The 26,479-nt window shown below is 38.4% G+C and overlaps 1 protein-coding gene across 1 annotated transcript; it reads right to left on the reverse strand.

The window, feature by feature from the left end:
* Positions 1–659: 659 nt before the first annotated feature.
* On the reverse strand, positions 660–26,294 carry LOC133335309 (protein crumbs). Its single transcript, XM_061543597.1, has 13 exons — positions 26,237–26,294; positions 8,942–9,061; positions 8,648–8,872; positions 7,589–8,581; positions 5,766–6,262; positions 4,921–5,465; positions 4,741–4,846; positions 3,714–4,683; positions 3,466–3,648; positions 1,688–3,400; positions 1,498–1,625; positions 1,015–1,434; positions 660–951 (listed from the first exon to the last, which is right to left on the reverse strand). Exons 2-13 carry the CDS (start codon positions 8,985–8,987, stop codon positions 724–726), a joined length of 6,054 nt encoding a protein of 2,017 aa, XP_061399581.1. The 5' UTR covers positions 8,988–9,061; positions 26,237–26,294; the 3' UTR covers positions 660–723.
* Between the last annotated feature and the right edge of the window lie 185 nt (positions 26,295–26,479).

A 26,479-nucleotide genomic window follows, 5' to 3' on the forward strand; every position in this document is an offset into this window, starting at 1 on the left:
TGTGGTTTTCATAATAAATATATACATATGTATGTGTACGTTTTTACACGTCCTATTTTCCACTATTGCTTTGCAAATTTTAACAAATGTTTTTTTTTTTTTTTATATTAACTTTTTTTGATTAAAGCAGAATTTTGATATTACTAATTTGACATTGAAACAATGCAATCCATTCAGGATTGTTTTTATAAGATGCACTTGTATATTGATGTATTGTCCTTTGATGCGGTACAATGAATACTATATCTATATTTTACTTCACTTACCATTTGAACTGAGCATAATATTTGCAGATATCTTAAAGGGAAGATATAGGAAATATCATCGTGTGTGTGTGCATATGTATTCTAGGGGGGAGGGGAGACCTATAAGCAGAGAATGAAAACAACAACAATTGTTGGCACCCACTATAAATTTCAAATTAAACCCGTTTTCTTTGTTCGGCTAAAGAAAGCGATTTAGTCACTTATATGTGCACACGCACATGACATGCACACACACACACACACCACAAAATACTAGGACGTAACAGCAATTAAATATTAAGTTAAATTTTGTTATTATACTAGGTATATCGCGTTAGACGTAATGAATAAAGTAGTTATATTTCTAGAAAAAAATGGGCGGAATGTTATGAAGATATTCTTACTATTCGGCATTCAATTGTCTTCATTAGCTTAACGTAACTAGGAATGAGTTTTAATAAATAAGACGTTGGTATGACTAAATGAGCCTTTCTTCTGGCGGCGGTTTCAATACATTGTCCATTTCCAAACGGGGATTGCAATACTCCTGGGCACTGGGGCTGTAGGTACCACGGGTTGCTCGCTTGTTGCGGGCCATAACCAGGAATGTGACCAGCAGTCCAGCACACACCAGCAACAATACGACTACAACTGGTATTACAATAATGGCGATGTCGGCGGTGCTTGGCTCTTCTTTAGCGGTGATCTGCAGAGAAGACGAGGGGAAAGTTTTATATAAGGTCACGACAAGCCTACTTGTATAACTTACCAGTATTGTGCAATTCTTGCCGGTATATCCTTCGGTACAGTTGCAGTTGTAATCGGCTTCATCGCCACAAGCTTCTTCGCAAATACCCCCGTTCATACACAGTGGCACATCGCTCTGCTTGCACGGATCTGTGAAATTGCAATAAGCCCCGCAGAAAGAGTCTTGACAAATACACTTAAATGTACCCGGTTGATTAATGCACCTGCCAAGACCACCGCAATATTCTACGCTCATGGCACACTCGTCGATGTCGATTTCACAATTGTCACCCTCAAAGCCGGTGTCCGTGCAATTGCACGAATAGCCACCCACTAGGTCGGTGCAAACACCATCGTTCAGACACGGACTCGAATCGCATTCGTTGATGTCTGTTTCACAGAACGTACCGGTGTATCCTAAACTGCATTGGCACATTGGAATCTGTACAGAGGATGAAGACATGTTATGAGATATATTATGAAATGTATTGTTCGTTCGACCTACCTTATTATCGGCTATTATGCAGAGGCCTCCGTGTTCACATGGCTTCACTTCACAGAATGGTGTATCACACAGTGGTTCTTCATAGCCTTGTAGGCATGTGCAAGTGAAATTATTTCCAGTCTGGGCATCTAGGTGGTAAAAGAAGAATATGAATTAATATGTCACGAATATTGTTATACGGGGTACTTACTGTAGCGATCTTGGCACGTTGAACCATTCTTACAGGGGAAATTCTCACAAGTGACTTGTTTGAGGACATCGCATTGTGCACCAGCGTAATCATCGGTACAGTCACATCGGAAATCGGCTATAAGGTCTGTACAATTACCGCCATTATGACAGGGTTGCGAGGCACATTCATCGATGTTGTTCTCACAGAATCGTCCGTCATACCCTGGCAGACAACTACAGATGAAATGTGCCACCTTGTCGATGCATGTCGAATTGTTCTCGCACATGGCTGTGGCGCACTCGTCAATGTTGTTGGAACAATCGTCACCATCATAACCAGGCTGGCAGGTACATGCATAATTTTCCGTCGGAGCACTACAGAAGCCACCGTTTTTGCAGTCGCTCTTGAAACACAGTATGCAACCCTCATCAGGGCGCGTTGAATTCAAACGGAACTGAACATGTGGCTGCACTGAAACGTTCTCAGTGCGGGGATACATTTCCTCGTTGGTGAAATAAGGCAGTAAGAGGTCACCCACTCTAGCCTCGCCGAGACAGCCCTTGAACTGAGAACCCTGTTGCGATGACAGAGTACCACGCGACTGATGACTTTCAGTTGGCATTCCGCCCAAATAAACCTGGGCGCCACTCGAAATCAGCTCTTCGAATGCGTTGATGTCAATGTCGGCAGAGAAAGAGGGCGATGGATCCACCATGCTCTCCCATCCCTTCCAACCGCCTTCTAATTTACCATTTTGAGCTCGTAAAAAGATTCGGCTCCATTCGATACCATCCGAATTGTCTTTGCTAAAACGTTTCGTGTCTCCCAACGGATCTTGGTTAAATTTCCATGTGACCGTAACTTGGCCCTGATTGACACCTATTTCAAAGAAGCTGTCTTGATTCTCCAAATAGAGTAGAGTACCTCCTGTTCGAGTGCGGTAAGCTATTTCAATAATGGGCTTCAATTTGGGCTTAGAGTCGTCCAAAAGTTGTGGTTCTTTATAGAATGAAAAGGAAAGTGGCGACTTTTCGTTGCCCCGGAATGTAATATTGGTTAGGCACTCGTAGCCAAAGTCCAGATTTTGACAAACACTGCTACCAGGACATGTCACCAACTGACAGAATTCAATTTCTTGGCAATCCTTTCCCTTGTATCCATTGGGACATTTGCAAATGTAATCGTTCCATGTGTTGCGGCATTCGGCATTGTGTCTGCATGGGTTCTTCCGACACAAGTCATCGGATACTTCACCTTTTAGCACCGAAGAGCGGTCGATTGTTATGGTACCGAAAGAAGGTGGCAGAGCCAAATCCTCCTCCTCCAACGGGTACAGTTCGACAATCATGGTGTGTGAACCGTTGCTGACTTTAACATCCTGAATGATGCCCTTGAAGTAATCTTCAGGTTTAATAGTAGCATACTCCGTTCCCACCTCAGCACCAGACACGACGGCTGTTTCTGTGGCACCAGTTGTGGGTGCAGGACCGCCCAAATAAAGCACCTGTGCATCCAGCAAGCCCGTCGATGACAGTGTCTTGCGGAAGTACTCGGTGCCATTGAGCTTTACCTGTACCAAGGTTTGATTGCGCACCACCTCGATCAGGTGGTTATAGCCATTGTCCAGTTTGTTGCCACCGACGGTGTATGCTTCAGGAGTGCCGTTGAACTGCATACGGACCAAAAGCTCGCCTCCTTGCAGTTTTGCTGCGACGTACGAGTTGCCGGTATCTGCAGGAAACACTTTCCATTAACGGGATCTTCAATTTGAAATGAATTTGAATTTCGAAACTTACCGACACCTCTAGATTTGCGAGGATCACTGCCCAAATAGAAGACCTGCCCAGTTGGTTGCCGCGTGCGTATGAACATTGAAATGTCGAGAACAGAGCGTATAGCTCGTCGCGCCACATCGTTGGTCTCCACTATTACTGCTGAATGGGTGGTGTTCTCGTGACCGAAGGTGGCTGCCGTTATATCTGAAATAAAAAAATGGCAGCATTAGAAGCGACTTTCGGTCGAAATAAATTATGCATTAACTTACTGTATTTACAAGTGTACCCAAAGTGCGGTCGTTGACATGTACAGGCAAACGTATGCCACAGATCTGTACACCGTCCATTCGAATGACACGGATTGGGATTGCATTGCTCCGTACGACGGCATCCACTTTCTATGTTCGTCAACTTCGTGTTATTGTCCAGTCCTCTCTCCTCGGGGAAAATCCATTTGCCGTTGACAACAATGTCCTGCATACAGCCGACAAAGCTCGACGGACGATGTGTTAGATGCCTGAGATATGATTTCAAATTCGGAATGGTGCCGCCTAAATAGGTCAGGGGGAATGAGGGTTGCTGACTGCCATTGGACGTTTCATAGGATCCCACCGGGAATATGGCTTGTTCATCATTGGCCGACAACACCAAGTGAGAGGTGTTGATGGACACGAAGACCTTGTGCCAATTGCTGTCGTTCAAATTCGAGCCAATGAATACACCTTCCCATTTGTTCAACAGGGATGAGTGCAAATTCAATCGACCATTTATCAGCTCCAAAATATAGCTGACCGGTTCATTTTGTCCCCCCGAAGTACCGAAGGCCAATACCCCGTTGGGTAATGTGGTGCGGAACTGAAGATTTATATCGTAGCCCTCTTCTCGTTGAGTCTTAACGGTGATTAAACTGCTGACCACCATGGATATCGTAGTTGTCTTCTCACACGTATCACCCTGGAAACCGTGCTGGCACGAACAATTGAACAGGTGTTCAGTCTCGTTGACCAGATACGGTTTGCATATGCCACCATTGAGACAGGGCGCGCTCAGACAGCCAATCAGAGGTACCGAACAATTCTTGCCGCCATACATGGCGTCGCAGTCGCATTCGTAGTCATTCGTTTGGTCGATACATGTCCCATGATCTCCACATGGATTGTACCGTTCACATTCGTCGATGTTGATCTCGCAATAGGTGCCCTCAAAGCCCGGGTCACATTCACAGGTGTACGTTCCAATCTAAGGAGTTAGCATAACAATTAAGCCCCGTCTAAACTGAAATTATGTTCAACTTACCCCGTCGTTGCAGGTGCCATGCTTACTGCACGGATTGCTTTCGCATTCGTTGATATTTATTTCACAATTCTTGCCCATAATACCAGGAACACAGACGCATTCGTAACTAGAAAGGAAGCGAGAAATTCGGTCAAGCTACTTAAATTCGGCCACAACATGTCAATTTTCGATGTTACTTACCCACTGGCATTTTGAAAACTGAATTGTTGGCTAAAGATGCTTGGCAAATCCATTGTCTGGCTCAAGGCGTACAAGGTTATATTGGAGCGTTCAAGGCAGGTGCCACTATATTGGCAGGGGTTGCTTTCGCATTCGTTGATGTCGAGCTCACAGTTCTTGCCGCGGAAACCGTCATAGCAATTGCAGAAATAGTCGTTCACCTGGTCAATACATTCGGCGCCGTTCACACACTGATTGGTGGCACACTCGTCAATATTCATTTCACAGAATCGTCCCTCGTAACCCGTCGAACTGCAATTGCAATGGAACCCGCCAAGTTCGTCGATGCACACTCCATTATGCTGACACGGCCCCGAAACACAATCGTCTATGTCGATCTCGCAGAAGCGACCCGTCATTCCGGGAATACAGGAGCAGGTGAAATTGTTGATCAAGTCGAGACACGTTGAGCCAATGGAACAGGGATTGCTGGCGCATTCGTCTATGTTGATTTCACAGTTGAGACCCATGTAACCAGGTGGGCAAACGCATTCATAGGCGTTGATCTAGACAGGCAAAAAGCCCAAAAAAGAAATTCGATTAAATGACTTTCCGACTAGGACTGATGTTGGGCATTTGAGCAATGTAAGGGGGAAATAAGAGCCGTAGCAATTGTCTAGTCCAGAAATGGCGGAGGGATTAAGGGCGCCAAACAAATAAAGCACTATCTCGACTTACTTGTCTTAAAATCCGATGCTTTCCGTATTTAAAGAAAAACAGCTATTGTGATTTAGTAATACTTGTCTGTCGTTTCGAGAAACGATGGAACCCGCCCAAACAACTATACCCCTGTATGGCCAACTTACCTTGTTGTGACATGTGGCACCGTTCTGGCAGGGATGACTGAGGCACTCGTCCACATCGGAATCACAATGAATACCCGTAAAGCCGGGCGTACAATAGCATTTGTAGGAACCCTCTTCATTTTTGCAAATACCATTGCCACATATTTTTGGCGATATCGAACACTCATCCACATCCTTGACACAATTGCGACCCGTCCACCCGGCGGGACACTTGCATTCGTAATCGCCATTAGGTAGATCGCCGCAAACGCCTCCATTTCGACACGGCTGCGAGGCGCATTGGGTACAAATTTTGTTCTCGGGACAAATGCATTTATTTTGAGAGCAAACCATGGGCTCCTGACAGTTGGCCAAGGTGCAGGTCTCCATTTTCTCGCACCTGTCACCCGAATAGCCAGTAGGGCAGTAGCAATGGGTGCCATTCAGGGAACAAGTGCCGCCATTTAGGCACTTGCATCCGGCGGTTACAGCCGTCGTGGGCAATTCACAGTTGAAACCTATTGCGGAGCAAAAAGAAAAAACAAAACAGGCATGAGTCTTGATGTACTGACTAAGAGGAGGTGTGTTTCAATTTAATGAACTTTAGCATCCGACCAGTGTATATTCTCTACATTTGAGCTAAAGTGTGTTTCTAGGTGCCATGAACAAAGGTTTTATGTGCTACTGAGATACTGGTATGTCCAAACCTTTAAATCCACTAGCACAAATACATGTATAGTTCGTGGCGAAGCCCTGGCAAGTACCGCCATTAAGGCATTTATCAGAGGAGCATGCATTCAACTGTGCCGATCTGGGTGACTGTTGGCTGTTCGCTAAAGAAGAAGGGGAGGTACTACTACTCGCCGATAGCGGTGGTGATGACACAACTGCACTGGCATCGACAGGCACGCAGTGACCAATGGGGCCTATGCAGAAGCAACAACAAGTAGCGTTAATACCAAGAGCATCGTCGTCATTTGCGATCGTCGTCGTCGTCGTCATCAACATTACGGATGTTTACATGGACACACATACATACATTTGCATGGATGTGCGTATTTCAAAAAATTGCAAAATTTAAATTAGAATTCAAATTCAAACCGTATGGTGGGAGAAGGTGTGTATGAGGAAACAAAAGCAAAATAGGATACATTGGGTGAACAAAAATAGACATGGGAATGATTGCAAATAGGTGCTGGTACACATTATGATTGGAAGCTACATACTGACATGTGAGACAGGTGCGGCAATGTCGACAAATCTTGAGATCTAATACAACCAACCCCGGTATGTCATTCGAAGCGTATACTTATTACTAAATACGTAATGATATTACACATACGGCCGGTGGGAAATAAACGTGAGAGTGTTCCTTGTTTAGAGAGAATCCCATATTTTGGTGTCATCACAATCTCACAATTAATGGAACTTGAATGAATGTGCAAATAAATGGGTGAACTGAAGTTTAATATACATGGATTGAATACTCGACTAGCTTAGGCGGCGGATCGTGGCTCCAAAAAAATGTACACTTCATACATAAAGAAATTTATAATAAATGTGGACATACTCAATTTAAGCTCACATCGCTTCTTCTTAAGCCACTCTGGTGGTATATACCGTTTACTTTTGCCACTGTCTTCGCAGGGCGTTTGACTGTCATGTGAAGCATTTGTGTCGGAAGCTTTTCCGTCGTCGAGACAATGAGAATGTAAAACACACAACCGAAATAAATGAAACAGTGATTATTATAACTCGCATGCACAATTCCCACATGTAAATGAGGGGCGATTAACCGCAAACCACATTCAATGATCGCGTGTCATAGGCCGCGGCACACTCACCTGTAGTTCCTGGCTTGCAGATGCACTTTCCTGCTACACATTCCGAGTCAATGGGACACTGGGGGCATGGCGGAGGCCCTTGCTGGCAAAGCTCTCCGGAATATCCAGGTAGACACATACACTGAAATCCAATGGCCTTGTCGACACACGTACCGCCGTTCAGACACTGCTGAGTTTGGCAACTAATGGGCTTTTCGCACAAGTCACCGCCCCACCCATCAAGGCATTGGCAAATATACCAGCCGTTGGTGTCAAAGCACTTCCCACCATTGCGGCACGGCTTCATTTCACATTCGTCGATGTTGGTTTGGCACAAAGGTCCTATGAAGCCAGTATTCGAACAGTCACAGACAAATCCATTGACTTTATCCACGCACTTGCCATTGTTTTGGCACGGTTGCGATGCACAGTCATCCATATCGGTCTCGCAATGACTGCCCGCATAGCCCTTGGGACATTCGCACTCAATCGAATTGCTACCGGGCGCAACAACGCAGGCGCCGTTGTTCAGGCAAGGATTAATTTGGCACAAAGGATTGATGTTGATTTCAGTCTCGCAGTGCTTCCCCGTGTGGTTGGGCGGGCAAATGCATTGGTAATCGCCACGGCTGTCCTCAAAACAGGTGCCGCCATTTGAGCATGGATTTCGATCACATGGTGAGCCATTGTCCATCTGACAGTTTTTACCCGAATATCTGGCGGTACAGCGGCATTCGTAACCATCGGCATGGGATATGCAAAGACCATAGCCCATGCACGGATCATTGGCACAAAAATCTTGATTTCTCAGAGGAACATCGTGATCTGAGCAAGGCCCACTGCCTAGAGGACAGGCTCCAAATACGGCATTCTGTACCGTCATTGAGTCATTAACGAACTGCAGACCTGGTCCATCCTGTAAGCAGCCCGTGAACGAATTGCCCAAAATCAAAATGGCTGCTTCATTGCCAATATCCTGGTTTGTAAGGAACTGACTATTGTACGTGGAGTTTGCTGTAAAAACAAATCGAAGATATAAGATAGATTGTAGAGTTATTTCAGTGCTACTGCCATACTTACCGAACACTCTCGATTCGCGGTCAATGAACAGCAGTAAATTGCCATATTCATACTTGAACTGTATCGTGTGCCATTTATTGTCCAACAGATGGTATGAGTACTTGACATCTACACGATTATTCGGTCCTATCACTGCCGGACCCGCCAACGATATTTGCAAGAAGTCATTTATCACAGAGATGACAATTGAGTTTTTGTTGTACTGCTGAGCCAAAATCTCCCCACCTGAAATTGGAAACCAATAGAGTATTAATTCCGATATCCACCTGTCAATTAGCGGGGCCTTTAACGTACCTCTACATGAACGAAAACTAATTGCTGAATGATCCCAGATTGGCATGGGCGACAACAAACGCAGATAAGCCGATCCATTGAAATAGGCTTCCCTCGAAGCGCCCGCCACTACTGTTGATTCTGAAAGTGGAGGAAAGAGAGAGCAGAATAAAAATCAAAACATGAAAACAAACAGAGCCCGAAACTAGAACTAATGGTTGGGAAAGAACATTGTGACCTTAGGCATCTTTAAGCCACTGCTGCTACCGTTCAGTACATTGTTGGAAACATGGCAGAAACGCGTTGCAAATGCTTTTACCAGGTCAAAAGTGGAAGCCCATAAGAACTTCCCCATTTAAACGAAATGGCAAATGGCACTGTCAAACTGACACACAGACAAGCACACACACACACGCATACTTATGTATCCGTCTTTAGTATTTATGACCAGCAATAGAAGAGACCGTCGAACATTAGAACGGCTAATGTAGTGATTCCCTAAGTACTTTAGGCTCGATGTCGAAGTAATGTAGAAGCATAATTACACACATACATACTCTCTAATCTTACAAACATACACGACACGACATGCCATCCGAATGAATGTTGCTTTTGAGGTCATCGATCAGTGGCACTGCAGTAGAAATGTGTGTGTGAGTGAGTGTGTGTATTTCTTACTGCCATCAGTAGGTGTGAAGGAGGGTGCATTTCATTTAGCATTTTGTTTATGACAAGTAGGCATTTGAATGGCGCTACAATTCAATACATTACCATAACAGAATTTAATCTTGGACACGCAATCACTACTTGCTGTAGGGTACACTCTATTCACCTTTTGCTAAATTGGCATTTAATGTTGACTTCGTTGTTGGTGTCGGTCATTTGTTTCTTTATTTAACTAATGACGATTTATCTAATAGACCTCCATGCCTGTAGTAAAGAGGCATAAGCTTTAGTTTCGTTTCTTTTTTTCTTTTTGCTTTACAAACATGTTTTTTTTCTCCTCCCGTATACATACATTCTTACGTATATTTAGACGTACTATAATTGTTAATATTCTGATGTTCTACATTTTTTTTATTGTCCATTAAACAATGATTTTGGTGAAATCTATATATTAGATATAAAGTGTGAATGGAATCCACCTAATTGATATGTCTATGCTTTTTAATTTAATTTCATGTTTTTGAATCTTAATAATCATTTTTTGTTGCAATTGGCAATCATTTGCCAAAATTTTCAACAATTCAAGTCGATTGACTGATCCAGCCATCTCTTCACGCTTATGGTAGTCAAGCATACATGCCATGGATAAGTTGGTTGTGATCATTTTTTTGGTATTGATGCACCAACCATTATTTATTATTATTTTCTTTTTTGTTTACTGTTGTCTGTATATTTTTAATTAAGTGAAAATATTTACTGATGTATGCATGTGTACATTGTAGCATACAACCTTATAGTATGTGGCTGATGTTATTTTGGTTTACTTTAGCAAGGATGCACGCTTTAATCCAGCCTACTGCTCGTCGGAGGGGGGGTTCGATAACCTTGAAAGTGACCACACCACTTTGCTACCAGTGAATATAAAAATATATGCGTGCATTTCGTTATTTTACTTATAAAAAAAGAGTTTAACATTAAACAGAGGAAACGGAAATTTAGATATGCAATAGTGGCTCTGTTAACACTACATTATGTAGTGAAGACGGGAAAGATTGTTTACAAATACAAACATATTTGATAGAAACTAGAAAGAGAGATGAAGAGGGAATCAAATGTTTCTAAGCAACAAGGTGTTATGTCGCCTTAACACCCACCCAACCATGGCTGCAACCTTTCTCATGAGATCTTCTGAAATTTTTGTTGTAGCCCCAAAACTCGGCTATTACAAACCTTTTTTACCTACATGACTGAGAAACCAAACAGATCTCTTTCGACTTTACTCAGACATCATCTTCTCTTTATTACAATCCATAAAATTCATGCGAATACATCAAAACCTCTTAAATATGAAATATAAACAATTCCTAATAAAATCATATAAAAGCTAAATTCATGATAACAGAAAAAATAAATTATTATAAACTGTACTACTAATTGTAAATAGTTTAAGACAACTTTAAATATTCATTTATTCTGTGATTAATTTAAACTAATTGATGTTATTTTTTCTGAGTGTTATTGTATTTTTAGAAATAAAAAAAAAGTAAACACAAGCTATAGAAAAAGTTATATATATGTTTATAATAGAAAAAAAATCATATATCACCAAAGATTGAAACAAAAATTGATATTTGCAACATTATCGCGATTATCTCATCATTTTTTTTAAACATGTTACTGTTTGGTAACAAAACAAATCTGTTTGTGTCTTGTAGTAAACATCAATAACAAAAGGGTGACCATATTGTTCATTCAGATGCACAAAAAAATAATCATTAATATCAAAACTGTTAAATTTTTTTATTGTTTAAAACAATATTTAATTTTTAGGATATCAAGAAAATTATTAATGATAATTGTTTTTGCAAAATAGTCATAATTAATGATAATTTTATTAGCTATGAAATATGTCTCCAACAAGTCTGAAAATACACTGATTTATTCCCAATATGGCCACTCTTTTTTTACGAACTTCGTATAAAAATAAAAAAGAAAACAATGCAAGATTAGTTCATTGACTTACTTTGATTTTGTCTATCCCTCGTTGAAAGTACTTTCGCAGAGATTGGCAACGCAGGTAATTGAGTGCAGCTACAAGACTGAGAACAGAGAGTATTTGTAAGAGAGTCGGGTTATCATTTCTGTTGATCACAGAGAATGCCTATTTAGACTAATTCTCTGAGAGTGACGAGCTGAATCAACAGGGAGATTTGCACGTAACATTCAATAACATCACACACATATTCATTTATAGTGTTAACATCAACCGGGGTGATAATGTTAAATCGCCAATATTATTAACATTCCAGCAGGGACATCACCAAACTGAATTCACAAATATCGTATCACGTATAATACTTAATGATCATTAGATGTAGACAAAAGCAATGTGTAAATATGTATGTATGTTTGATGATGTTCCATAAAGAATGCAACGGTATTCAACCAAATTTTTGTCACCTTTGGGTTATTGATTCTTTCTTTTTTTTTTTTTTTGTATTTTTTTTCCTCTTTTAATAAATTTTTCATTTACTTTTGAAACAAAAATTGATCCACAAAAATAACACTCAGAAGAATATTTGAAAATTCTGTACCAATTAATGATCTTAATATTATTTAATTAATTAGTTAATTTTTCTTATTTTTATGTTGATATGACCAGCTCAACCCGTTAATGGTATTCGTTCAATTTTTTTTAACTCAACTTTTGGCTTTCCTTCGAAGGGTAATCCAATTTCATTAGTGTACATGGAAACCTTTATATACGTATAATTTCACCAAATTTTACCAATTTCTGGATTTCACACTCATATTCTCTGAACTGTTATCACGAGCCCCGTACTTCGACGTATTAAAGAAGGCGATTGTTGAGAACTGATTCCCTCGCTGTGTCGCCACTAGCGGGACAGCTATGTTCGAATATCGAAAGATTTGGTTCTCAATTCCTTTCAATGCACCTTCGTATGTTGTTAGTGAGCACTATAACCTAACAAGCGACCAAAAAAAGAAAAAAAATAACCTTTGATTAAATGAGAGCCTTATAAGCTAGGGCGAAATGAATAATTACCTATCAGAGAATGACAAAGAATTTCGTACGTGACAACGGCAAATTTGATAGGTTAGCTGATAAAATCCAAAGAGATGACCAAGAAACTAGCTAACAAAGTAATTAAGTTAATATCCTCAGCAAAAATAAAAAAAATATCGAGACTTTTACTTACTTGACAGAAAAAGATTAATTTAGATGCAATAAACCAAAAAATTATGAAAACGGCTGGACAATTATAAATTTCACAAGCCCAAGTGAATTTTAACAGAAAATAATTTTTTCCTTATTGCGAAATACTTTTATGGAGGCTTTAGAACACTTTATATGTCGATCACTCGTCTTTCTAAGATCCAAATGACCGAGAAATTTGTTAAGCGTTTAGAAGAAGTCTCGGTAACACTTCAGGCTAACGCTTTCCTTCCAGAAATTGGTAAAATCATAAAAACACAAACGATGTTAAATGTCAAATAACTAATAGATATGTTTTTATCCACATAGAGGAACCCCAAATACAGAGGTCACTTGCAAATAAAACGGTTACAAAATTGAGTTTGAATCGGTTTCCGAAATAAAAAAATGAAAAAGAAGACAAGCGCCATTACAACTCCCCCCAGCCAAAATCAGCTTTGGGGTTTCAAACTTTCTAAAACCAAAGCTGACACCGCTTGTCTAACAATCTTTTATTGACGAATGTCCTTCGCATGATACACACCAACAAGATTTCCTTGCAGATCCTCAAGTTCATAATTGGAATTTCCTAACTTCTTACGAACTCGAGCTTTCAGAAAATTGGGAGCTAATTTCGAATTATAACCCTGCGAGAAATTGCTCTGCCTGAAATTCCGACGGTACACCTCCTGGCCTACATCAAAGGAAACGTCTTTAGACCTTAGATTATAGGACCTCTGATTCCTCGCATATTGATTGGACATAATTTTTTTAGCTCTATCGCCCATTATGGCAAGAGAATCGTCTCTATTAAATCTAACAGTGCGATCTTCTAACATATTCAACTGCTTCAGGATTCGGTACGAGGAACCATTTGTAATCATATGTTGGCCAAAAACAAGGTAGTATGGCGATGTACCTATAGCCGAATGAATGGAAGATCTAAGAGCACAACATATATTACCAAGCAATTGGTCCCAGTTCTTCTGATCGGGGGAAATATATGATTTTATAGCCGCCAAAACCGACCTATTTACTCGCTCGGAGGCATTGGCTTGGGGCGCATGAACTGCAGTAAATAAATGATAAACGCCAAATCGCTTCAAAAAGTTACTAAATATGTTTGATCGGAATTGCGATCCATTGTCGGAGACAATAACCTCCGGAACACCATATGTATTAAACAACTCATTCTCCAAATATTCTACTACCACCTCAGACGAAAACTTCCTTACAGGCTTCAAGAAAGGAAACTTTGTATAGTGATCTAACACTACAAAAATGCCTATGTTGCCTGACCTCGATCTTGGGTATGGTCCAAGAAAATCTATGAATAGTTTTTGGAAAAATCTCTGGGTTTCCGATGTTTTACCCATCGGAGGTCTTAAGGGCTGGTTTGGGTGTTTGCTAGCCTTGCAAATTTCGCAGCCATTCACATAGTTTTTGACGTCAACAACCATATTCGGCCAAAAATAAAATCTTCTTAATTGATATAAGGTTTTGTTGATACCTCCGTGGGCTGACAGTGGATCGTCATGAGCACGTTTCAGGAGCTCAGGTACCATTTCCTGGGGAATCCATAGCTTCCACGCCAAATCATCCTGTACCTGCTCCCCAGTTGCATGCTCCGTTCTACGATAGAGGAACCCATCAATTATCCTTAGATCTGGCATTTTGTCTAAAGTTTTCTCTATTTTCATCAATAACTGTTTATAGCTATCGGTTTTAAAATGTTCAGAGTCCATATCTACAAAAACACCGCTGCAAGATTGAGAATTGATTGGGTTATCTACCTCAAAAATGGACGGAATTAATGCTTCCAAAGCAGACAAATCTTCCGTGTTGGTCCTGGACAACGCATCGGGAACCACATTTCGACAACCACGTCTATGCTGAATCGCGAACTTGTACCCTTGAAGCTTCAAAGCCCAGCGAGCTAACCGTGTGCTGAGATCTGTTTGGGACATGAGCCACTTCAACGACGCATGGTCAGTGATTACCGTGAACTCATGTCCCTCCACATACGCTCTGAATTTTTTAATGCTTAACATTGCTGCTAAGCATTCCTGTTCGGTCACCGAATAGTTACGTTGGGCTTGGTTGAGTTTCTTTGACATAAAGGCAATGGGAAACTCTTCGCCCTCCGCATCTTTCTGAACCAATACTCCTCCTATACCAGTCTTACTAGCATCACAGTGTATGAAAAACGGCTGTGAGAAATCAGGGCTATGTAAGACTGGAGCGGTGCTCAAACAGGTCTTTAAAGCTTCAAAGGATTCGTGTGCTTCAGAGTTCCAAACAAATCTACGTTTTGTTTTGGTGAGATCCGTGAGAGGTGTGGCTATCGAAGCATAGTCCCTGATGAATTTCCTGTACCATCCTGTCATTCCTAGAAATCTTCTAACTTGCTTTATCGACCGAGGTACTGGAAAATCCGTTATGGCTGAAATTTTGTCAGGGTCCGTTCTTATAACACCTCCCCCTACAAGGTGACCAAGGTACTTTACCTCCGACACACAGAAATTGCTTTTCTCCACATTGATGGTCAAGCCAGAATCCTTTAATTTGCCTGCAACTAGCCTTAGAACATCCAGATGCCTTTGGAAGGAATCCGAAACAATCAGCAAATCGTCAAGATAAACAAACACCTCCGTCCTGAGAGCCGGTGGAATAACCTTATCCATGAGACGCGACATTGTCTGTGGCGCGTTACATAGGCCAAAAGGCATCACCGTGTAATGGTACAACGGTCTCCCAGGAACGGTGAATGCTGTTTTCTCTCGAGATTGCTGATCCAACGGGATCTGCCAAAAGGCATCCTTCAGATCCAAGGCTGAAATGAATTCCGCTTTAGGCAAACGGCTCAGAATACCATCAATATGGGGCAAAGGATATGCATCACCCACAGTTACCGAATTTAATTTTCTACTATCTAAACAGAGCCTGTTCTTTCCTGGTTTCCTGTGAAGTACGACAGGGGAAGACCACGGACTGTTTGATTCTTCTATGACACCCAACTCAAGCATGCGATCTAATTCTTCGTATATAAGTTTTTCCACGGCAGGAGATACCGGGAAATGTCTCTGCTTTATCGGTTTTGCAGATCCTGTGTCAATCACATGTTGCATAATATGAGTCTTTCCCAAACCCTGCTTAGAGAAAGATGGAAACAAATTTACAACTTTCTCCAACTGCTGTTTTTGCAAATCAGATAGCTGAACTTGAGCAGACATCTCTTCAATCATTGATAAACTGTCAGATATATACCCTTTGTACACTAAACCAGTTGGAAGAAGATCAAAACTACTCCAAAAATCAATCCCCAAAAATAAGTTTCTATTGAGACTTGGTATTATGAAAATAGTGATGTCCTTTTCAGATCCTTTAAAAGTAATTTTAGTGTCAATATAACCTACAACACTTTGACTCTTTCCATCGGCGGTTTTGACAGAAGAATTTAATTTCCTAAATGGTTTACCCGATCCTAAGTAGTCCTCAGCTGCTCTAGCACCAATACAACTTAAAGAGGCACCCGTATCCATTAAACCTAACATATTTTGGCCGAAGAGTATTACCTCAGCATATGGCCTAACATCAGAGGGTTTGTCAAGAACAGAGCAGATAAACTTTTGATTAAAACTCTTCACCTTTTTCCAAAAGTTGCGAATCCGCCTTGCTGATCTAGATGGTTTGGATACTTCATTAAAAATTCTATCTCTGACCTCGTAATATTCTTTGAGACGTATATGTAAAGGCCTAAAAGGAGGTGATACTGGAGCGGAATTGTAAGTTTCGTTATTATCATATTTGGTGTTGTTCGCATTATTATCGTGATATTTTGTTAAGCAATTATGATTAACTGTTTTTGGTCTTTCCAAAATTTTTATTCCATTTCCGGTTTCCGTTTTGGTGCACTGGTCTGTGCACCAAGTCGGCAGTTTTTTGGGTTACATTTCTTGCAAGTGGGTTTATAGGTATCGGGCGCCCCGCAGCCATAACAAAAGACAGTCCTCTCGCAGAGACAGTCTTGATAACGATGTCCGACTTGTTGGCAGTTCCAACAAATTAGAGTTAATGCCGAAATTTCATCTTTTTCGGCACTTGACGATTCTACTTCATCTTCCATTGTAACCTCCTCAAGACCAAAAACCTTTTTCCCCATGTATGCTGGCTTCGAATACCCTGATCCATGTTTACGACAAATATCCTGGAGAAAGAATTCTCTTCTTCGACATATGTCCCGCAGCTCTTGAATTGATGAGATTCGAATGTTCAGGATCTCGTGCTGAATATCGGGTAATAAATTACGCCTAAGTATCTCCACCAGCATACCATTGGACAACGGCTCTTTTAACCTATCGGTCAATTCCACTACTGCGTCATAAAAATGGTCGAAACTCTCACCCTGTTTCTGCTTTCGGTCCCGAATGAGCTCCCTTATATCTACATCCGACCGAGAGTCGCAATACTGTTGTCTCAATGCCCTGCATAAATCATTCCAAGACACTGAAGAAACCGATCGGTGGTAACGCCAAAACCAATCGGCTGCTTTTCCTTCAAAAAGCGAACTCGCATTACGGCAAAGCAAATCAAAGTCGCCCTGAAGGGTCTGCAAGGTCAGAGCCTCTATCCTATAAATGAAATTATCTACACTCAACCCACCTGCAGTACCACTGAATTTAATTCGCCAATTAGAAATAATATGAAGGACTTTATCTGGCCTGGACGATAAGTCTGAAGACAAAGAATGGCCGGAGGCTGATGGACCGGAACGGCTGGTGTTAAGTGGGACATTGTTGTGAGAAGTATTCAGAGAAATACCTAGCATCTCGCGGAAGGTACGCTCCTCCACAGCTGGCAAAGTCTGCATTTGCCTCGGTGATTGTTGTTGAGTAGCAGGCGGCGCAGCAGCGTGGCCTGAAATATTCAATGAGGAGAATTTGGACTCTATACTAGACTGAACAATTCGAGAAATTTGATCTCCCAAACTGGCAAGAAGCTGACTTTGTTGAGCGGACACTATCGAAGTTATCATATCCTGCAAATCACTAGGGCGAATAGCAACAGAAGTATTCGAACTACTGCTTCCTGAAGCCTCCACTGTATCAGTTCTAGACTCTTCTGGGTTGGATCCGCTACTGGGGGGTTGATTAGATGAGCCTTTAGCTTGAGACCTAGTTCTAATGATGGAACTGCTGGGCGTTGGAGGCTCGCTAAGTAATCTGGCATTACAGAGGGGACAATAAGGTCTAATTTTCTCAGCCTTTGCCAAACAAGGTTTGTGAAATGTATGACCACAGTTAGTTCTTACAAACTGTGACTTGGTGGTTATCATTGACGCACAAGCTCCACAAATTGGATGTGTGACTTCAGAACCTCCTTGTTCCGTATTACCATTTCCTGGTTCATCAGCCATCTTAAATAATCTCAATTGTTACTCGTAGACTTGAATAAATAAGTACGACTTACAAAATTGAGTGGAATCAAAAACCAAATTAAAGAAACTAAGTGGGAATCTATATCAATAATAAACAGTCCAAATAGCAATTTTTTTTAACAACCCAAACGAAACCTCCCTATCTATGGTGAAAAGAAACAGATAAATGTAAATCCCAAAAATCTAGGGGTGTTCTTGTAGTAGATGCTGTGAAATAATATTTCAAAAATTCCTAAAACTGAATAGAGGTATAAAGTACAAATAGTAACTACTCACATTAAGTGAGAACAGGATAAGCTAATATAACTCTTATAATTACTACCTAAAATAATGTATTCCAATTTAATAAATCCTAATTCTTATAATTCAAAATAACAATATCTACAAACAATAAAAAAAACATGTGATACGTGGAAACTTTTAGTAATAGCAAAAATATAGGAATATACCCCAAGTTAACAATCAATGAATCACTTGAAATAGCGTAGAACATTGTCAACAAGAATATATTACGAATACGTATGTTAGTATAAATACTAACACCATACGGCAGTAAAAGCACAGGAATTGATAAGGGTGAATATGTCCCCAAAATGTAACTAATGAAAACCACAAGTACCTATAGTTAACTTCAATAAACACATCTGATACTTTAAACTAAATTGATATAAAAATAAATTTCCAAATCGGAATACCAAATTCGTAAATTATACAAATCTGTTTGATCTCTTGTCAGTAGGTTAGGTTAGGTCTGAAATAGACAACAACATTTGATTGAAATAAAAATGATTAGTGAAAGGGTTAATACTCCGGTGTGAAAACACTTTTCCACATCTCCAGAAGTATAATAGGATTTGTAATTGTACTGATCCATACTATAAGTGGTCTGATCTAGCATTATGGACACCAGAAGCAGAGTTCCATCAAATAATGTGGGAGCAGAGAATCACAAAGAAATGTAAGAAAGTAGCACTGTAGACTAGAGGTCATTTCAGGATAGTACATTGACCATGAATGAATTCCATATAGTATACAATACCCTTGATGAAAAAAAGGTAAAGAAATAAAATAATTAACTTATGTAGGAGCCGAACAGTTATGACAATATGCCAGATGGTATTAATGAAATGGGTAATTTTTATGTTCGGGCCCCACGTTGGGCGCCATTTTATATTTTATACTGTAGCATACAACCTTATAGTATGTGGCTGATGTTATTTTGGTTTACTTTAGCAAGGATGCACGCTTTAATCCAGCCTACTGCTCGTCGGAGGGGGGGTTCGATAACCTTGAAAGTGACCACACCACTTTGCTACCAGTGAATATAAAAATATATGCGTGCATTTCGTTATTTTACTTATAAAAAATGAGTTTAACATTAAACAGAGGAAACGGAAATTTAGATATGCAATAGTGGCTCTGTTAACACTACATTATGTAGTGAAGACGGGAAAGATTGTTTACAAATACAAACATATTTGATAGAAACTAGAAAGAGAGATGAAGAGGGAATCAAACGTTTCTAAGCAACAAGGTGTTATGTCGCCTTAACACCCACCCAACCATGGCTGCAACCTTTCTCATGAGATCTTCTGAAATTTTTGTTGTAGCCCCAAAACTCGGCTATTACAAACCTTTTTTACCTACATGACTGAGAAACCAAACAGATCTCTTTCGACTTTACTCAGACATCATCTTCTCTTTATTACAATCCATAAAATTCATGTGAATACATCAAAACCTCTTAAATATGAAATATAAACAATTCCTAATGAAATCATATAAAAGCTAAATTCATGATAACAGAAAAAATAAATTATTATAAACTGTACTACTAATTGTAAATAGTTTAAGACAACTTTAAATATTCATTTATTCTGTGATTAATTTAAACTAATTGATGTTATTTTTTCTGAGTGTTATTGTATTTTTAGAAATAAAAAAAAATAAACACAAGCTATAGAAAAAGTTATATGTATGTTTATAATAGAAAAAAAATCATATATCACCAAAGATTGAAACAAAAATTGATATTTGCAACATTATCGCGATTATCTCATCATTTTTTTTAAACATGTTACTGTTTGGTAACAAAACAAATCTGTTTGTGTCTTGTAGTAAACATCAATAACAAAAGGGTGACCATATTGTTCATTCAGATGCACAAAAAAAATAATCATTAATATCAAAACTGTTAAATTTTTTTATTGTTTAAAACAATATTTAATTTTTAGGATAGCAAGGAAATTATTAATGACAATTTTATTAGCTATGAAATATGTCTCCAACAAGTCTGAAAATACACTGATTTATTCCCAATATGGTCACTCTTTTTTTACGAACTTCGTATAAAAATAAAAAAGAAAACAATGCAAGATTAGTTCATTGACTTACTTTGATTTTGTCTATCCCTCGTTGAAAGTACTTTCGCAGAGATTGGCAACGCAGGTAATTGAGTGCAGCTACAAGACTGAGAACAGAGAGTATTTGTAAGAGAGTCGGGTTATCATTTCTGTTGATCACAGAGAATGCCTATTTAGACTAATTCTCTGAGAGTGACGAGCCGAATCAACAGGGAGATTTGCACGTAACATTCAATAACATCACACACATATTCATTTATAGTGTTAACATCAACCGGGGTGATAATGTTAAATCGCCAATATTATTAACATTCCAGCAGGGACATCACCAAACTGAATTCACAAATATCGTATCACGTATAATACTTAATGATCATTAGATGTAGACAAAAGCAATGTGTAAATATGTATGTATGTTTGATGATGTTCCATAAAGAATGCAACGGTATTCAACCAAATTTTTGTCACCTTTGGGTTATTGATTCTTTCTTTTTTTTTTTTTTTGTATTTTTTTCCCTCTTTTAATAAATTTTTCATTTACTTTTGAAACAAAAATTGATCCACAAAAATAACACTCAGAAGAATATTTGAAAATTCTGTAACAATTAATGATCTTAATATTATTTAATTAATTAGTTAATTTTTCTTATTTTTATGTTGATATGACCAGCTCAACCCGTTAATGGTATTCGTTCAATTTTTTTTAACTCAACTTTTGGCTTTCCTTCGAAGGGTAATCCAATTTCATTAGTGTACATGGAAACCTTTATATACGTATAATTTCACCAAATTTTACCAATTTCTGGATTTCACACTCATATTCTCTGAACTGTTATCACGAGCCCCGTACTTCGACGTATTAAAGAAGGCGATTGTTGAGAACTGATTCCCTCGCTGTGTCGCCACTAGCGGGACAGCTATGTTCGAATATCGAAAGATTTGGTTCTCAATTCCTTTCAATGCACCTTCGTATGTTGTTAGTGAGCACTATAAGCTAACAAGCGACCAAAAAAAGAAAAAAAATAACCTTTGATTAAATGAGAGCCTTATAAGCTAGGGCGAAATGAATAATTACCTATCAGAGAATGACAAAGAATTTCGTACGTGACAACGGCAAATTTGATAGGTTAGCTGATAAAATCCAAAGAGATGACCAAGAAACTAGCTAACAAAGTAATTAAGTTAATATCCTCAGCAAAAATAAAAAAAATATCGAGACTTTTACTTACTTGACAGAAAAAGATTAATTTAGATGCAATAAACCAAAAAAATTATGAAAACGGCTGGACAATTATAAATTTCACAAGCCCAAGTGAATTTTAACAGAAAATAATTTTTTCCTTATTGCGAAATACTTTTATGGAGGCTTTAGAACACTTTATATGTCGATCACTCGTCTTTCTAAGATCCAAATGACCGAGAAATTTGTTAAGCGTTTAGAAGAAGTCTCGGTAACACTTCAGGCTAACGCTTTCCTTCCAGAAATTGGTAAAATCATAAAAACACAAACGATGTTAAATGTCAAATAACTAATAGATATGTTTTTATCCACATAGAGGAACCCCAAATACAGAGGTCACTTGCAAATAAAACGGTTACAAAATTGAGTTTGAATCGGTTTCCGAAATAAAAAAATGAAAAAGAAGACAAGCGCCATTACAACATTAATCTGCTATCTTTGAAATAAAATTAAGTTTGATTGGCAATATATATATATATATATATATATAGCATTGCATTTCGCAGTTAGATTATTGAAACTATTTAAGGAGGATTGAAGTTTGGCAAATTTCAAATTCAAAGCTTTTCAAACCTGCACTTTCAAAATTGTATGGGCAAATATCCAATAATTTTTGTATATTAGAGCAAAATATAATTATTTCTTTAGGTTTTTTAAGAAAAAGGTCCATCGAAATTTCAATCGAGTTTTTTTACCAGATTTACCTAAATTTGAGGACAATATACCTTATATTTTCTTATATTATTTAGACCATAATAAAGCCAATATTAAAACCTAAACAAAAATCAATATAATTTTTTCTCTGAAATAAAAAAATGAATATACATTGTCTTATACGACATGTTAATATATGTATGTATATGAATTTGTTCAGTATATGTTTCGAAGCAGCATTGACATGCCATATGTCAATGGATATGACATTGGAGAATGAGTGGATTTCGTAAATATAGTATATTCTGACTCCTAACCGAACTAAATGTTATAATTTATTCAGATCTGATTCCCCCGAATCGGTCGGTTCATAGTAGTGTAGTTTTATAATAAGTTAACATATGTATGCGAAATGTGTATAGCTAGTGGTATTAAAAACATCTGAAACTGTATATGAAAATTGGAAGCCAATTTGTTACGATATGAAATATATGTATGTACATATGTGTGGGCAAAACTCTTATCAAAAAATTATACAAGTCCGTTGAAAATCATAGAAACGTAAATACCATTAATGGTATTGTCAAAAAAATATATATCTTTTAGATTGTCTGATACTAATTGATGTCACAAGAATGCACTTTAAGAAAAGACCTGAAAACCATGAATAATTTACATTACAGTTCTAATGTAAGTGCCACCATCAGATTCGCTTTTAAAAGTCGGACCAACATTGTTCATTTTCTATAAAATGACATTAAATACAAAAAAAAATTGACATGAACCTTTTATTCATCTTTTTGAGATATTACTATTTCCATTCTATCTTTATAATAGCTAACACAACAGATTTTTTATCGGGGGAAAATAAAGATCAATCAAAGGGAAATCTTTTAAAAGGTTTGGGGAAGGGTAATCCAACATCATGAAAAGACGAACACACTCGCATACATTAATCTTCCTATGTATATTTGTATGTGTACAGTCGTCCAGCTGTTTGTTTGCCTCTATTAGAACCTGAGAAAAGATTTAACCGTACTTCTGGCATCTTTTAGATTTCATTTTGTTTTTTTGGTTATTATCTTTCTCATGAGAGAATGGTGAGAATTACTGCAAGTAGTATAAACATTTTCCACCAAGATTTTTTGTTTTTTTTTTCACATAGGTATATGTTTATACTAACACAACCATACAATCGTGAACATCTGTGTTCTATGTTCTGACCGAATTTCTATGGAGAGACGTGGTGGTGGCGATCGGGTGTGCACAAAAACAAAACAATAAATGGGAATTTTATAAACCTGTTTCCGCATTCTAGCGTAAATATGTCGACAGCTTAGTAACATTTGCTAGTTAAAGGTAGAATAGCTTTAGATCAAGAGGGCAGGCAAATACGCTTCAATACATTTATAAACGTTAGGGCCTTTCCGTTCGAGTAGATAACCGAATTCTAAATAAAAGCACAACAACAATAACATGTTGGGATAAACAATAAAGTTCCCTTGACGCTGGGGCGTTGGGAACAACAAAATGATTAGTTCAGTAACCCGAACTTACAAAAAAGGGGCAGTAACATGGCGGCAACAAAACAAACATAAATGGTTCGCTGATGCATTCCAAAACAGTAAAAAAAGAAAACAATAACAACGATTATAATAGACATTAAGTTTGGCTTTGATGACGCATACTGTTGTTCACACACACACACACACACTTTACATACAGAACACTTTTGGATGCCAACATTCTCGTAGAAAAATAATATTCAACTGTCTTGTTTGCTTATCTCTCCCTCTCATTCAGTTATTCTCTCCCCCTCTCACACACACACCCACACATACCTACAACCTATAATACGTAATTATTTCATTAATAATATAAACAATCAATAATTCGAGGTCCCATAAAAATGCTGCGATCGATATGAGTGCTGAGTGAAACCAACGGTAAATGTTTATAAATGTTTCAATGCAGCCACAATAAAAGCTACGCCTAAGGTTGAGTATTAGGTTTTCATTATACGTACAAGTGTGTACGTATGTAGGTATGTATCATGTGGTGCTGTTGTTGCCTCTTTGACTGGCCGGCTGGCGGAATTGTTGGCATGTAAATCACAGTCATATAAATATGCTCAAAGTTTAGTACAACTGACAAATAGTTATGTCCATTAACCATGGCCACCATCATTCACCACCCTCTTTCCCCTCCCATCGTTGTTTTCTTTTTCCAGGGGTGTGCCGTTTTTGTTAATTCAATAGGGTCTTCGGTGCTCCTAATCAGACATTCATGGTTATATTCGGACGAACGTGGTGCTTTAAAATATTCATTTCATAGATAAAATTAAAAACTAAAAAAGAGCTTATCTATCACCATAATGCTTATTAATTCGAATCGTTCTTTTGATTTTAGAAGAGAAACTTGTCTTGGTCATAATCACGTGGTGGCTGCAAATAACAAAATTAACAAATTTTGATGCAGATTATTTTTTGAAAATAAACGTCCTTATAGATATGCTGGATCAATGTATCTAATCAGTCATAATTCATTCGACAGACCCATGATTATCTCATGGGGCTAATATATACACAATGGTTGAATTAATTCTATTATTGAATGGAGAGTACGCACCGTTTACTGTAATTTTCGACTAAAAACATTTTGTAATAGAAGCCGTAATACTTGAGTAAGAACGGGCCTCTGTGTTAGATTTGTTTTTAATAAATGATGCGTTTTTACCCAAGGTCTAATAAAATAGAGGTTCTAAATAGTGGAATATACATGAAAAGCTGTCGATGTTACATTATATTACTGGAATAATTTAATCATGTGTTGTAAATATTATAAATAGTTTGGAAAGCTGCTTCCTGCAGTATTATTATTTTATTTTTTTTAGCATGGCTGTAAATGCATTTATTATAAGGAACAACCTGCAAAAATTGTCGAAATCTATTTTTGGGAAGGGAAAAAGGAACAAATTAAAGTCCCAGTCGGAAAACTCAATATGATCATTTTGCTGTCAATACAATTATTTGCCTATGCCACTGGCTCTATGGTATAACTAAATATGCCTCTCTTTAAAATAGACCCTAAACAAATGGAAATATGACATTAATTTGTATTTATTTTCAAAAACAATTATTTATCTATTTAGATATAAAGTATGCAGTATGCTAAATACGATAATACCAATACGAGGATGTCGATACGACGAAAAGCACGAAATCGTTTATCATTAAACCATTTACGAATTCTACGAATTCCTAATGGACATTTTCCACAAAAGGCAAAAAAAGGCTACTTTGTAACACCTTTAAACGTGTTGCTGTCGTAAATATTTTGGAATTTCCCTCCAACATGTCCTGCTCGAAAACAGGTAGGCATTTGTCGGAGAAATTATTATATTAAAATGTGCGTTTTTATTATTTGTAGAATGTAGCTTCTGCTAATCACTGTACTTAGTAGTAAGATAAATTTTATGGCTACCTAATTTAGGGAACATCTTGGTAAATAAATGTGGCTCTGGCCAGATTCGTGTAACCAATTTAGAAAAGCGTTGTAATAGCCACGAATTGTATATGACAAAATCATTTATAATTAATTATTATTATTTTTTCTATATATAAAATACTACGCCATTCGATAGGCATAGCAGATATACCATGTTTAGGGTGGCTTATAAGGGGAATTCCATAAATGTATCGCATCGGTAGTAATTACATTTCACATCGGCACAACTTACCTGGGGATAGCAGGAATATTAGAAGACAGCAAAACCACTGCAATGTGATAGCTGCACTGGGCCGTTTAAACAACGATCTTGTACTATGGCTATTGTTTTTGTTGTGGTCCATGTTAGTGGTGTCGTTGTTGTTGTTGTTGCTGCTGCTGTTGGGAATGGGGGAGAGCATTGCTGGTGACGCATTATTTGCTATCACCGCTGAAGCTGTGGACATGGTTGAATTGGAAGTGCTTGGTACTTGTT

Source organism: Musca vetustissima, unplaced genomic scaffold, assembly GCF_032173495.1.
Source record: "Musca vetustissima isolate MV318-11 ecotype Yass unplaced genomic scaffold, APGP_CSIRO_Mvet_v1 utg3273, whole genome shotgun sequence".
Taxonomy (NCBI): Eukaryota; Metazoa; Arthropoda; class Insecta; order Diptera; family Muscidae; genus Musca; species Musca vetustissima.

What these genes read in the sequence shown, in the direction of transcription:
- LOC133335309 (XM_061543597.1), bottom strand. Translation starts at nt 8,987, where the DNA reads ATGCCAATCTGGGATCATTCAGCAATTAGTTTTCGTTCATGTAGAG. An exon ending in CCGCGAATCGAGAGTGTTCG is followed by an intron (nt 8,582 to 8,647) that starts GTAAGTATGGCA and finishes TTGTTTTTACAG; the next exon opens with CAAACTCCACGTACAATAGT. An exon ending in GTGCCACATGTCACAACAAG is followed by an intron (nt 5,466 to 5,765) that starts GTAAGTTGGCCA and finishes TTGCCTGTCTAG; the next exon opens with ATCAACGCCTATGAATGCGT.